The sequence below is a fragment of the Bactrocera dorsalis genome, chromosome 1 (assembly GCF_023373825.1).
Source record: "Bactrocera dorsalis isolate Fly_Bdor chromosome 1, ASM2337382v1, whole genome shotgun sequence".
NCBI lineage: Eukaryota > Metazoa > Arthropoda > Insecta > Diptera > Tephritidae > Bactrocera > Bactrocera dorsalis.
This window is the reverse complement of record NC_064303.1, coordinates 106,051,962-106,065,710: the sequence shown is the minus strand read 5'-3', so window position 1 is coordinate 106,065,710 and position 13,749 is coordinate 106,051,962. Positions and strand designations below refer to the sequence as shown.

The 13,749-nt window shown below is 35.3% G+C and overlaps 1 protein-coding gene across 1 annotated transcript; it reads right to left on the bottom strand.

Annotated features, from left to right (window-relative positions):
• Positions 1-10,632: 10,632 nt before the first annotated feature.
• On the bottom strand, positions 10,633-13,498 carry LOC105225113 (protein sly1 homolog). The gene is made up of 5 exons (XM_011203451.4): positions 13,313-13,498; positions 13,003-13,162; positions 12,242-12,933; positions 11,473-12,182; positions 10,633-11,397 (listed from the first exon to the last, which is right to left on the bottom strand). Exons 1-5 carry the CDS (start codon positions 13,338-13,340, stop codon positions 11,068-11,070), a joined length of 1,920 nt encoding a protein of 639 aa, XP_011201753.1. The 5' UTR covers positions 13,341-13,498; the 3' UTR covers positions 10,633-11,067.
• Between the last annotated feature and the right edge of the window lie 251 nt (positions 13,499-13,749).

Below are 13,749 nucleotides of genomic sequence, written 5' to 3'. Positions count from 1 at the left end.
AGGGGGTGTGCAGCGCGGGGTATTCTATGATTTGTTTCATTATTTCTTTTGCTTATGCCTTAGTGTTGCTTTATTATTGCTTTTGTTGTTGTTGTTGCCTTGACTTCCACTATTGGTTTTGGACCACCGGCGCTGCTGGCCGCTGCTTCAGCTTGTTTGCCATGTTTTATTAAGCATTCCTCATTCGACTCTTGTTACCTTTATTATATGATTGTCCATTTGTATGCATAAAAATCAAATGTTGTTGTTGTTGTTGGTGATATTTTTGGTTTTGGTGCATTACATGCGTTTCATTCGCCAGCACTTACTTTCAAATTACTCTTGTTTATGGTAACATTTAAATTGTGTGTGAGCGCCTGCGCCTGCGCCTGGGCCTCGGTCCAGCATTCTCAACCTGTGCAATTGATAATCACGCTACTTTTATTTGCCTGCTTATACTACACATTTTATTTGATTTTTTCTTCATTTTGTTTCGAAATTTATTTCCAGCTCCCTGGGTAGTCAGTCATTACGGCGTTAACGAAAAAAAATCTCTGTGGCATTTGCGTCGATAGCACTAAAGTGCTTACGTTCCTGCTCCAACCACTTTTTCTGCTGTCTCTACCACTGCTGCTTCTTCTTTCTTTCTTACCGGCTGCTGCTTGAGTAGTGTGCGCAGTATGTGGACATTGCTGGTGGTTTATGAATAATCATTGGCCATCAACGGCATTTCATCGTCGCAATCACTCTTCGACAAGCAGCATCATTTCGTGCTTAAGTGTTAATTAAAACCATTATGGAAGTTGTACGATTTCTAGGAAATGCATTTCTTTATTTCAGTGCATTTTCTGAAGGAGTTTTCGGTTGAGTTTTTGTTGGTGTACAAATTTTAAGTGCCGCACAGAGGTTAATACCATGCTGTAGGGAGTTTATAGCCGCAGAATGTGTAAATACCGTCACATTTGGGACTGCTTGTAACTAACTTGCTCGGAATCAAGTAAAGAGTTATGTATTTGGAACCAAAAAGTCTTGACTGAAATCGAAGTAGATAGTAAAGTACCAGCATAGAACAAGCAAGGAAGAAAAAATTAAAATTTTTGCAATATCACTTCTAAGCAACTAAAATCTTATAATTAGCAGCCGCTCTAAGGGTTGCAAACTGAAAAAAACAACTTTCAAATTATCACCTTTTGTTATCAAAATTTGTGTGTAAAGTTTGCAAAACCTTCAGACAGGCTCAAAATTTTCAACCCCCATGGAAGTTAGGGCTATAAAAAAACTGTTTTCTCATTAAATTTTTCATTGCTCTGTAATTCACAGCGCCTTTTTCGTCAGCGAGTCACATTTATAGCATCATTGTACAGTGAATTATCAGCGGTCCGTAGCCCCGTGGTTGAAAGGGTTGACTGCATTTCCCTCCCCAATTGCAGCAAAGCAATAAAAGCAAATACCAATTCTCACCTTCGTGGATCATTCGGCGGTGACTTTTCTGAGCGAAAGCTTCTGTCACCGCTACCATCGCAGTGTCAAAGCGCCGCAATGTAATAGACTCTCTAATTGCGGTGAAAAAGCACTCGCTGGCGATCCCCTAGGCATATATGCCAAGCCCAATTCGCTTCTACCACTGAGCAGAAGCGACAAGAATAAAATATGGATAAAAAGTAATTAATTAAAATACTATAAACAAAAAAATCTCTCATATGAATTGCAAAAATTAGCAACCAACAAATTAAAAACAACATTAATTTGCCGTGACCCCTCTTAAGGGAAACGGTGCCAGTGGGAACTACGAAAAAATGTGTGTGATCGCTTTTTTGGAAAAATTAGTCTAGATATAGAATATAATTTAAGAGCACAGATGGTTATTCGAAAGATGGTTGATGCTGGAGCTCAAGTCAACCGTAAACTTTTCTTCATTTTTTTATGACAAGCAGAAAAGCTCAAAAGTCTCAAACCCGAAATATAGCAACGTTGCTCTCACTCTCTTCTATTTGCGCTAACATCTTAGACAACATCATAAGCATGCTCACTCTTCACAAGAAAACAAGCAAGGTATGGAAACTCACAACTGCGAGAAAAGGTCATTAAGGCGGTCGACCTTGCACACTTTGTCAGACTTTATAAATATGAAGACCTAAGAGTCAATCACTTCAACAGAAGCCAAATATAGATTGGCAATGATGATATCAAGTCCGCGACAGATTCCGCTTCCTCGGTGCCATTATAAAAACTGATAGTGGAACCGGATCGTATGCCTACTGTAGGCAAGGCAAGAGCGACGTTTGGATGCAATTGAAAAGTAAAACCCTCTTTCGGCGGGTAAAGACCAAATTCTACAAATCCTTCATTATTCCCGTTCTGCTACATGGTGCTGAGGCATGGACAAGAACATCAACTGATGAGCCGGCCTTATGAGTGCTCGAGTAAAAGTTTTTTCGGAAGATTTTCTTTGTGCACTGGCAACAGCGAATACCGAAGTCAGTGGAGCCTTGAACTGTACGAGATATACGGCGGCAGTAACATAGTTCAGCGAATCAAGAAACAGTGGCTAAGTCTTGTAGTCTCGACGAACAAAGACCAAACTCCACAAGTCCTTCACTATTCCCGTCCTGCTGCAAGGTGCTGAGGCATGGACAATGACATCATTTGATGAGTCGGTCTCAGGAGTTTTAGATAAAAAGGTTTTGTAGAAGATTATTGGATAGCTAAGAACACTCCAGCTTTGCAGGTATTCGATTCACTACCCGTCGTTGGAAGCAGAGAAAAGAAGAAACGACTGGTGCGCTGTTGTTAACTCGGCTATAACCGCGTAAGCGGTGTCTACGTCAGTAAAGGAGAGGCATCCAAAAGCTTGACCGTCATTGGTAGATCCGGGTTTGCTATAAAGGGTCAACTGACAAAGAATCATTGGTTAAAAGTAGACTTTACTCAGTATCTTCTTCAACTATCTTGCGAAGTTGTACGATCTTTGCTTTCAGCTAATAAGAAACAATTATCCGAAATTAAAACAAAAAAAAAAACAGAAGTTCTCAAGGCTGTTCGAAAGTTCTTGGCAAACATACTTTAATAAAGAAGTGTTAGTATGAAGAAGAATATTTCCCGGAGACAACATGAATATTGATAAAGGATTGAAGAGACTTTGAAAAAATTGATATTTTAAAATCATATCAAACAACCTCAAACCATGACAATGACAAAATAGAAACATTGAGAGCGAAAATATTCAAAAAATACCTAATCTAGCGCTCATTACTTAATAACTCATTCAACTTAAACAGAAAATGTTAATAACATCCCTACAAATATGGGCTATTTAGTGTCACCACTTTAATCTTCGTACATATACATATGTACATATGTATGGCACTTGCGCACAAACTGCACATTGCTTAGACACAAAACGATTACACTTGAAATTCTCCAATTAACCAACTTGGAAAGGCAAAAATTCCCACCAGCGCAATTAACACTAGATCAACGACAACAACTTAAATGTTAACTGAATGCGCTCAAATCAACACTATAGTGTACGTTAAAGGCCTACAACAACTGCATTTGTACTTATGCCCAACTATGCGCCGGTAAGATTTCACACTCCAAGTATTATGGACTGCCATCTAGGTCCAAAAAAGGCACTCCGCTTGCCGCATTCCATTTAAAGAGTTAATCACGTTTGCGGTATGTGGTAGCAACGCCATGGCATGAGGTGTTAAATGCTAGTCCCACACACCCAAACAAACAGGCAAAACATATGTACGAACAACATGTTGCAACAACATTTAGAACACTGTTGTTTACAATCGTATACACAGCGTTAAACAGCAAAATAAACACGTATGTATGTATTTATATAAGGGTGTGGTTAGACGTGGCAAAGAAGAGGGCTTTTTCAACTCATTTTGTCCAACAAACGGAAAATTCTTTTGGAAATTAAGCGTTTTTCTTAATTTTTCTGCTAAAGGTATATGTGACCTGGTCTACGAAAAGGGAGCTAACGTGCGAAAACTAGTTTTCTGGGAAACAGCTGTTAAAAATAAACAACTCATTTCGTCAGTTTCTCGTTATAAATTGATTTTTTGACACCTAAGCCCCCTTTCCGTAGACCAGGTCACATATATAATCTTCGGCAAATTTCCAAGTGCTTTATATTGAGTAGTCGAAAAAGTATTTTCGTATTTTGTCATTATATGTCGTTGCAGTCGTATATCTCCAGTGCTACCAATCACATTGTGTCATACCATATAGTGTTGCAAAGGTGAGACTTTAAGCTTCATTTGACCAAAAAAATAATTAAATTCGGGGAAGTTGAAAAAAAGTTACAGCTGTACAAAAATGAGTGAAAATAATGAAGAAAAAATGTTGCTACTGCAAACAATTTTCAAAAGTCGTCTTGTCTGAACTCACCTTGTCTGAACACACCTTAAGCTATGCTTACAAATAAAAGAATTTCGAATGGTTTTGATTGTGAGAGCGTTTAGCTATTTTAGAAAATTGTACCAATGAATTACGCTACAAAAAAACACTTTCAAAAAGAACTGCCACAGCGTGCACATAACTTAACATCCCCCTAAGGATAAGCGCCGTAGCGTGTAGGTTATCCTAGTTGCATGTAGTCGCATGTCAACATATGTTTGTGTGTAGAAAAATGTGCGCTATGACGGAAAAAAGCTGCCTGCGTTACGTCGGTCTACGCTTGCGCTTAGCAGGAACTTTAATGCATTAAAGTTCCAATTTCAGTTGAAATGAAAAATTCCAAAACACAATAGCACATACTCACGCACGCCGTTTTTGCTCCTGCCAAGTGCGCGCCACACACAGGCCATAAACAATTTGACGCGCTCGCCTGATATCTACGAGCCAAGGATGCTTGTTGCCGCTACTTATACACAGTTTGGTGGCAAAAAGCATCTTAAAGTCCTAAAAATGCGCACTTGATGTGACAGTGACAGTTTTCACATTTCAAATTACCTGACAATTATAGTTTGTTAATTTTTTATGGCTGGCAAGTGGAGCGAAACGTAATGTTGTGCGGTTGTATTGTTGTTGTTCGTATTGACTTGGCGTGTTAACAAATTGAAACACTCTTTAATGTGTTGGCTTTAAGCCAACTACTGGCTGCTGCGCATGTGTGTAGCGTGTGGTTGGTTGTAGTAAAAATGTTTAGCAATTTATTGAATTGGTGGTTATTGCTGATGGGCAGTGATCATAAGTTGGTTAGTTTATTAGTTGTGTGCTTGATTGTGTGGCGCAGGCGCTATAGTGGTACATTAAGCTTCACACGTAACCATTCGTATAACACTTGTTTCTAACATGAGCGATAGATTATGGAAACAGTTTTAGCTTATATAATGTATACAAATATGTATGTGTGACAAATAAAAGGCCTTTGAAAGCACTGCATTTATTCCACGATCTATAAAAAAACGATTTCAGCCCAAAATATACACAAGTGTTCATGAAAATAGTAAAGCAACAAGGCCAGAAAGTATGTCCACCCACTTCCAAGCGCAATAATCACACTATCAAAACTTTCCAGCTAAACATTATGGTATGGACTTGCATTTCCTACCATGGTGTCGGTCTTATATATTTGATGAGTGACATCGTGAACAGAGCAGAGTATACTGAAGGATGTCATATTACCATTTTCAAGCTGGAAAATGCCCATAAAACAGCCGTTTGGACAGTCCAAAGCATACGAGCACACTAGCTAATGAGGCAGAATGCATCTAGATAATGGCCTGGTCAGCGCAGTCACTGAATCTGAATCGAATCGAAAATTTCTGTGGATATGTTGAACGTAACCACGCACACTTTTAAATTCCACTTGATTATTTTACTTTGCAGTACACAAAACAAGAACCAATTAATATAACGGATTAAACATTGCACGAATAATGCCTTTATGCCACCTTATGACCAAAAATTGTTCAAATCCAACAAACACTGTTCAAGCGCTCAGGTACCGAGTGTTTGGAACCCGATACCTATAGTTGATTTTTCTTCGAAAAATAATTCAATAATTGCAATTCAGGGATAGACATACAATGGTATATCATGCAATGTTAGCATTGAGTTGAATCAGACCAATACTTCCCTCAGCCCCATATAATATAAAGATAATCGAACTGCCGGCAGACGTTGTACCGCATATATATCAGTGTTAAGAAAATGAGCTGGCGTGTTTTCCTCATAACAGTGTATCTTTGTAACTACCTAAAATAGATAATTTTAGCGAAAAACTTGGCATACCACCATATATGTATGTACATATGTATATAACTAATGTCAGAATTTTCCGAAAAATGGCAAAAAGTAGTCGACCAAAATGGTATATATTTGTTTTTTATTTAAAATAATAAATAAATAAACAAATATATAATAATAAATAAATAAACAAATATGTTAAAATTTGATTAAAAATACGAAAATACTTTTTTGACTACCCAATACATACATATATAATACCTAGGATATGCTATAATCAAACCTCTCATATCAATTTAAAGTAAATTAAATCACAATGGCTCTCAAACTGTTGTTTTTGGAATTCCACTGTTCACATTTACTTAACTGGGAATAGTGAAGATAACGTAATTATAGCAGCTAAAAAGGGAATCCACAATAACAGCCTGAAAGTATGCAAGCATTTATTTCCACACACCGTATTGCTGTAGGATGTGGAAGCCTTAAATAAATTGCTGGTAAAATTTTTTTGAAGCTTCACATTAAATGCATTAATTCAACCAGAGAACATAAAAAAAAGAAAACACAAATAATAAGAAAATAAAAGATCTTTCTCTGTGTAGAAAATTCCGTGCGAGAAAGGGCTTGTATTCAGCTGATTGTCAATTGGCGTAAACTAACGAAAAGAATAAAATGATTTAGATTATTAAAGGCACAGACAATAACACTTGAGATGGTTAAAACACCAGTCACGTGGGGAAACAGGCGCCTACGATTGTCGGGCTTATGTAACCGAAACATACGAGGTTTGTTTTTAAGGCTTCAAATTTACACTCAATTCATCTAGAGAATTTCATCGCTGTAGCTTCCCTTTCGCGAATGAAAAATTGTGTTGTCAACAAAATGTTTAAAAAAGCATAAAAAATGATAATAAATGATAATAAATATTATCGCAAAATACAACGGCTGAGTTTTGGCTTCTTTTAAATACCCAATTTCACAAACTATTGTTTAAATATATAATTTTGATATGCTGAATTGTTCAAATAAAATATATGATTGTATATAAAATGTTGAAAAATAGTAAAAAAAAAACTTTTAGCACCTCTGAAACACTAAAAATACCTAAACTCTTAAAGTCGTTTTTCTCCGCTCTAAATTACGGCTTCTAGCCTATAATGCACACTTGAAAAACATTTGCTATCATATTTTATTTGAATACTAAGGGATAATAACACTTATAAACACTGTTCACTATATTGGCTCCCAAACTGGCAGAATAAATCGTTCCCAACTCACATTTGAAAATGATTATCGAACAATTTTGAAGCAAAGTACTTGCAAGCGCACAAATAATAGCAACAGTTTGAGCACCACCGCAAATTAAACTTAAATCCAAGAATGATGTGGATTATAAAATATGGAAAGTATAGAAAGATCTACAAACAGGATACTTTCTACAAAAGCTCCTGTCAACTTGCAAATAACGAAAAAAGCTCATCAAAGCAAATCAAGGAGGAACAGCAGCGAAGTGTGCGCAGCTTACAAATTGTTGGGTACACACCTGAAAGGTGTCATTTATCATTTTATCTCAAAATATAAGTAAATATAATCGAAACTATTGTTTATTATATTTTGATAATTATTAGACTCTAGCGCCATCTATTTTTTATATTTAAGCCCTCACCATTGCAGACCTTAGTAATAACTCACTCCTCATAGTGAATGGTAAAATTTTTAGTCCAGGAAGTGCAACACTGTGCTTTGCCATGATCCGCCGCCATTAAATCAGTTCCGTAAAAAATTCCGTGCGCGTTTGATGAAATTTGGTTATTGTCGTAAATTGTGAAAAATATAAAAGTTTTTGTTTCAAAATCGACAGTTAAGTGATCGGGAGTGTGTAAGTAAGTGAAATAAATGAGAGTGCAGTGTTTTCTTATAGGTTTGTTAGGAAAATGTGTAATTATTGGTTCGTTAGGAAAGTGTGTCAGTGTAGTGAGTGGTGGCAGTGCGTTTGCAAAAAGAAAAGGTTTGAAAGGTCTTAGTGTTATTGTGAAAAATAAGGGAAAAGCAAACGTCAGCATTGGATGTGCAGTGATTTCTAATATAAGGTAAGTGCTTCCTCATCAATTTCGATATGAGACTCCTTTCAGGTGTGTACACATAAATTTGTAAGCTGCGTACGCAACGCTGCTCTTCCTCCTTGATGTGCTTGGATGAGCTTTTTTCGTTGCTTGCAAATTGAAACGAGCTTTTGTGGAATGTATCCTGTTTGTAGATCTTTCTATACTTTCCATATTTTATAATCCACATCATTCTTGCATTTAATTAGCAGTGGTGCCCAAACTGTTGCTTATGTATGCGCTTGCAAGTACTTATGCTTCAAAATTATTTAATAATCATTTTCAAATTTGAGTTGAGAATGATTTATTTTGACAGTTTGGGAGCCATTATAGTGAATTATGCTATTATTCCTTAGTATCCAAATAAAATATGATAGCAAATATTTTTCAAGTGTGCATTATAGGCTAGAAGCCGTAATTTAGAGCGGTTTTTGATAATTGATGCAAAGTTAAATGATTTGTTTAAAATCATTTGTATTTATATTTCAAGAGCACACAAAAAAAAATCATAATGTGGAGGCTACTCAAAAATTACAGGCCGATTTTTTATGAATTTTTAACTTTCTTGAAATTTTTAAAAATTATACTAATTAGTAATCATTTTCTGTTCATTCAGACGATAGAGAAAGAATATCAATTTCAATGATCAAGCAAATCGACAGATTAGAACTGGAGATAACTTGAGAAAAAACACTTTAAGAGCTTAGGTATTTTTAGTGTTTCAGAGGTGCTAAAAGTTTTTTTTTTACTATTTTTCAACATTTTATATACAATCATATATTTTATTTGAACAATTCAGCATATCAAAATTATATATTTAAACAATAGTTTGTGAAATTGGGTATTTAAAAGAAGCCAAAACTCAGCCGTTGTATTTTGCGATAATATTTATTAGATTTTTTATACATTTTGTTAAAAACATAATTTTTCACTCGCGAAACGGAAGTTGGCACATAACGGACTTTTGGCATCCGCAGCTTGACAGCGACGGTGTTGCCAGCGATGAAATTCTCTAGATGAATTGAGTGTAAATTTTAAAGTGGTAAAAACAAACGGAAGTTGAAATATTTTATTATTAAAATATATGTACATAGTATATATGCATATGAATTTACATAAAAACGGGCTGTATCATATAGAAACAAATATTTTATATAAAGCGAAAAATTATAATAAATACTTTTAAATTGCATGTTACTATTGAAAATCTAAGCAAAAATAACATAAACATATATTTCTTAAATAAAAAAATAAAGTTAAAATTAATAATATATTAAACAATATATTTAAAGATATGCCAAAAAAAGGCAAATGTTTTAATAAAATAAAAAATTATATGACTTGATTAAACATTTGTAACTTTAAATTATATGCAATAATTCTTAAAAAAAATTTAGACGTTAACATTTTAAAACAAAAATCTAATACAACAGTGTGTAGTGTTGATTTATTTACAAAAAATGTAAATTGCTTGCATTTCAACAGTTTGACAGGTTTTACAGGCAATTTAACATCAACTCTCCATATGTTATTAAAAATGTAACAGCTCACCTGATTCGTGCGCCTATGCACATACTTGCACATGCATGTACGAACGCGGCATTTTCTTGCTACTGCTTGCACATGCATTCCTTCTTTGATAATACGTTATTATTGCGAATCACCGAATAATTAGACACTTGCTTATCTATGTAAGCACTTTTACATAAAAACAAAAGCATTGCAGCTAATTTATCAAAGATGCATATCTTTTCACTAGCGCAAAACCGACCCGAACACATTAACCGAACACAATATTTAATAAAACACACGCGCACACACCATTTCACGCTTTTCTTACAATAAATGCATTTAATAACATTATAACTATGCAAATACTTCACTTGATATGATATTTTTAGAGATTTTTACACATTTATACACTTTTTATTAACCACAAACTGAATTTTTCACCTTCGAAAAGGAAACTGAAAAATAACGGCATTTTTAGCGGCAGCAGCTTGACATCGACTGGGTTGCCGTTAGTGTGTTTATAGAGATGATTTATGAAGCAAAATATTGAAACTTTAAAATTAATTAAAATAAGTAAAAATTATTATTATGTGTATGTGTATGTATATATTCATATACATACATATGTAAAATAAAAAGGAAAAACTTTAGTATACAACATACATATGTATATTGTCGCTTATAATATATAAATTAAAGTTTTTGATTATAAAAATTGTAGCGGAGAATTTTTTGATATATTATAAATTCATTTGTATATATGCATGTATTTTTTTCTTACCCTTCCCTTTCAACAACAAAAATAACTCATACAAAAATGAAATATACGCACTTTATATTTATTTTGCTATAAATATTTATTACTTCCTTTCAATTATTGCATAAAATAAATGTAATCAAGCTACATACTGATATAATAAGGCGTAATTTATAAAATAATAAATTTTAAATATTTTTATTTCAATAGTTTTATGTAACCCCATGCAACTCAGTTACATCTGGGCTTTTATTTAGGTTTTTATATACATAATAAATTGTAGAAAACAAGAAACCAATGTTTACAAATAAAAAGAAAATGTGCTATAGCACTGAAAGAACAGTGTGATGGTCATAAGACGCCGCCAGCACTACAATATTTGCAATTTATTCGTTGATAAAAAAAAAAGTGATAAATTAGACAAATGATCAACACTACACTCTTTTTTTTCGTTTTCACCGTTCAACAGCATCTCAATTTGGCGTGTACCCTGTATCTGCTTTGCCGTTCCTAACTCAAGACTGGCGCCTGTATTTCTCTCCCCAATGCCGACAGCTCTTTGAGGAAAAGTTTCGCATTGCTCAGCGTCGATGCACCATAGATGATGCGTTTATTGACATTCGCCGTTTGCTTTTGCTTGATGTAGTCCACCAAATTTTGGTATTCAATATAATTGCCACCGCCTACGATGAAGACGACCGCATCTTGGAATGGTGCACGATTCTTTGGTAATACATCGCCGCCTTTTAAGAGTTTCGGATCCAAGTAAAGATAATCATCGGTTTCCGAATTGCTGCGACATTCCATGACCTGTTCGGTGATTTTCGTTACCGGCAGGCTCTAAAAAGTGGGAAAAAGAAAGCGTAAACAATTTATAGCGCTCATTACATACATATGTATATTTTCTGTACATACATGTCTTTTGACCACCAAATTTTTGACACCCTCCATCACAAATGATGAGCCTTGCGATACCAATTTCGAGAACATAGAAACGGTACGTGTACCACCGCCCTCGTATTGCGCAGCTTGACTGAGTGCCGGTGAGCGATTCATAATACCCTTCCAACGCTGTACATATGCAAGTGGCGAAAGATCACAGCCGGCCTCTTGCAGCGCTTCTTTCATGCGTTCAATTTCAAATTCGGGTACATTTTGCGCACATATATAATAAATGATGAACAATCTCAACTTATCTTCGGGTAAACCGAATTCGGGATCTTTAAGCAATTCCAGCAACGGTCGATCGAGCGTTTGTTTCGACATGATTTTCTCCTCTAACTCAAAGAAAGAGTCCAAACGACGCGCTTTTATATAGTTTAAGATTGCAGTGGCGATTTTTGTGTGCATATCTATAAGACGCTTCTTTTCCATCAATTGTGGCAATGAATTGACAGCGTTGGTAAGACGTGCCGTGGTATCGTTAACCATGGAGAATGCCACTTCAGTTTCACCATCAATACCCATAGAGGTTTTCAGGCGTTTGATTTCGTCCTCCGAATTGCGGTAGGATTCTAATTCCTCTTGTATTGCTTCGGCCACTGTAGGGAATGGACTGCCTTTGTGAGTCACCCAAAATCGATCATTGCGATCAAGATCGCAAGCTTTTGGTTTTTTACGTGTACCTAAAAGAAACAGTAACGTTTATTAATAAACTAACCTAATATAAAAAAATAACAAGTACCCGTGTTTGTTGCACTATCATCCTCGACGTATACTAAATTTAGACCCAATTCTAGTACATCGTGCACTAATGCTTGATAAGACCATGTGTGATGTAATGGTGTGGCTAAATCTAAATTTCTATCCAACAATAGCAGCACAGGACGCTGGAAACTAAATACACCACCACCGGCTTGCGTGGCATCCATGTGGAAAAGATTGGAGCGCGAATCCCATAGGTTCTCACGCAATTTTTTCTCTAATTTACGTGCCACCATCTCTGCAGCGCTATTACGCGGACAACGTATAATTGGTACGTTGCCTAATGTGACAAATACGGCAAATAGTGAATCCACTATAGAGTCCATTAGTGCTTCCATTTCCTCATCGCGCGTATTTGCACGATTTATTGAATAATATGACAATTGCTCACTCTTCTGATGTTTCAATATGAAAAAGTCATCTTCTAAACTGATAAAGTTCACATATTGATCGTATACACGATGTATATTAGCCACACAACCGGCTTGCAGTGCGGCGGCAGCCAAATCTTCAATTTTTTGTCGCGTTATGGGCGCCAAAAAATTTAAATGGTAAACATCGTACAACCCGTTACCAAAATCCTGCTGAATACGATCCAAATTTTCATCGGTTGGCAAGCAAAAGTAAACGGCAGGCACATCTGGTATAGAGTCACGGTCGGAATGTAGTTGTCTAAAATAGAATTTGTATAATGTGCATTTTTGTTGTGGTGCCTCATAAAATAATGTTTACTGAACTCACACATGTAAAGTCACGCCCAGTTCGCGTAACTCTTTAATGGAAATTATAGGCGAAATGATGTCCTGTCCCACCCGATCAAAGATTAAGATTTTCCATACGGGCTCTGCAGCTAACATTTTCGGCTGCTGTGTATTCAAATTGAGCATCTGCTTTATAGCATCTGAAATGGTTAATTATAAACTTTCATTATATATGTGCAAAATATATAATAGTGAATAGATACTCTATTTTGCTAGTTCATCCTTCTGTATATAAATTTTCTTCGGAGGTTTTTGTATTATAAACTTTGTCTGTGTGACCAGCCACTTACTTATTTGTCTGTCACGTAAAGTTAACATGTTTTATGGATTATTACGCAGCTTTTAAAATATAAATTATATACACTTTTATCTAAAAACAATTACTAATCATCAACCAATAAGTTTTTTTACTTTTAAGCAATTTTTCACATATTTGATACAGCTGTGAGCTGTCAAAACGACTATACCACGTATTCATTCTAACAAAACGCATGGTTGCATTGCCCGTTCAAAAGTTTTTGAAATTTGTAAAAATAAACACTACGCACATTTTATATAAAGTTATTAAAGATTTGCGTGTTTTATCGGTAATTAAGATCGACATTATTGGAAGCATTGTAAAGTTTATAAATTTGACAAGTTTCTTTTGAAATCTAGGACACTTTTTCTGTACAAAATTTAAGCGTTACCTGAGAAAAACAATTATTTAACGAATATTTGGAATGAT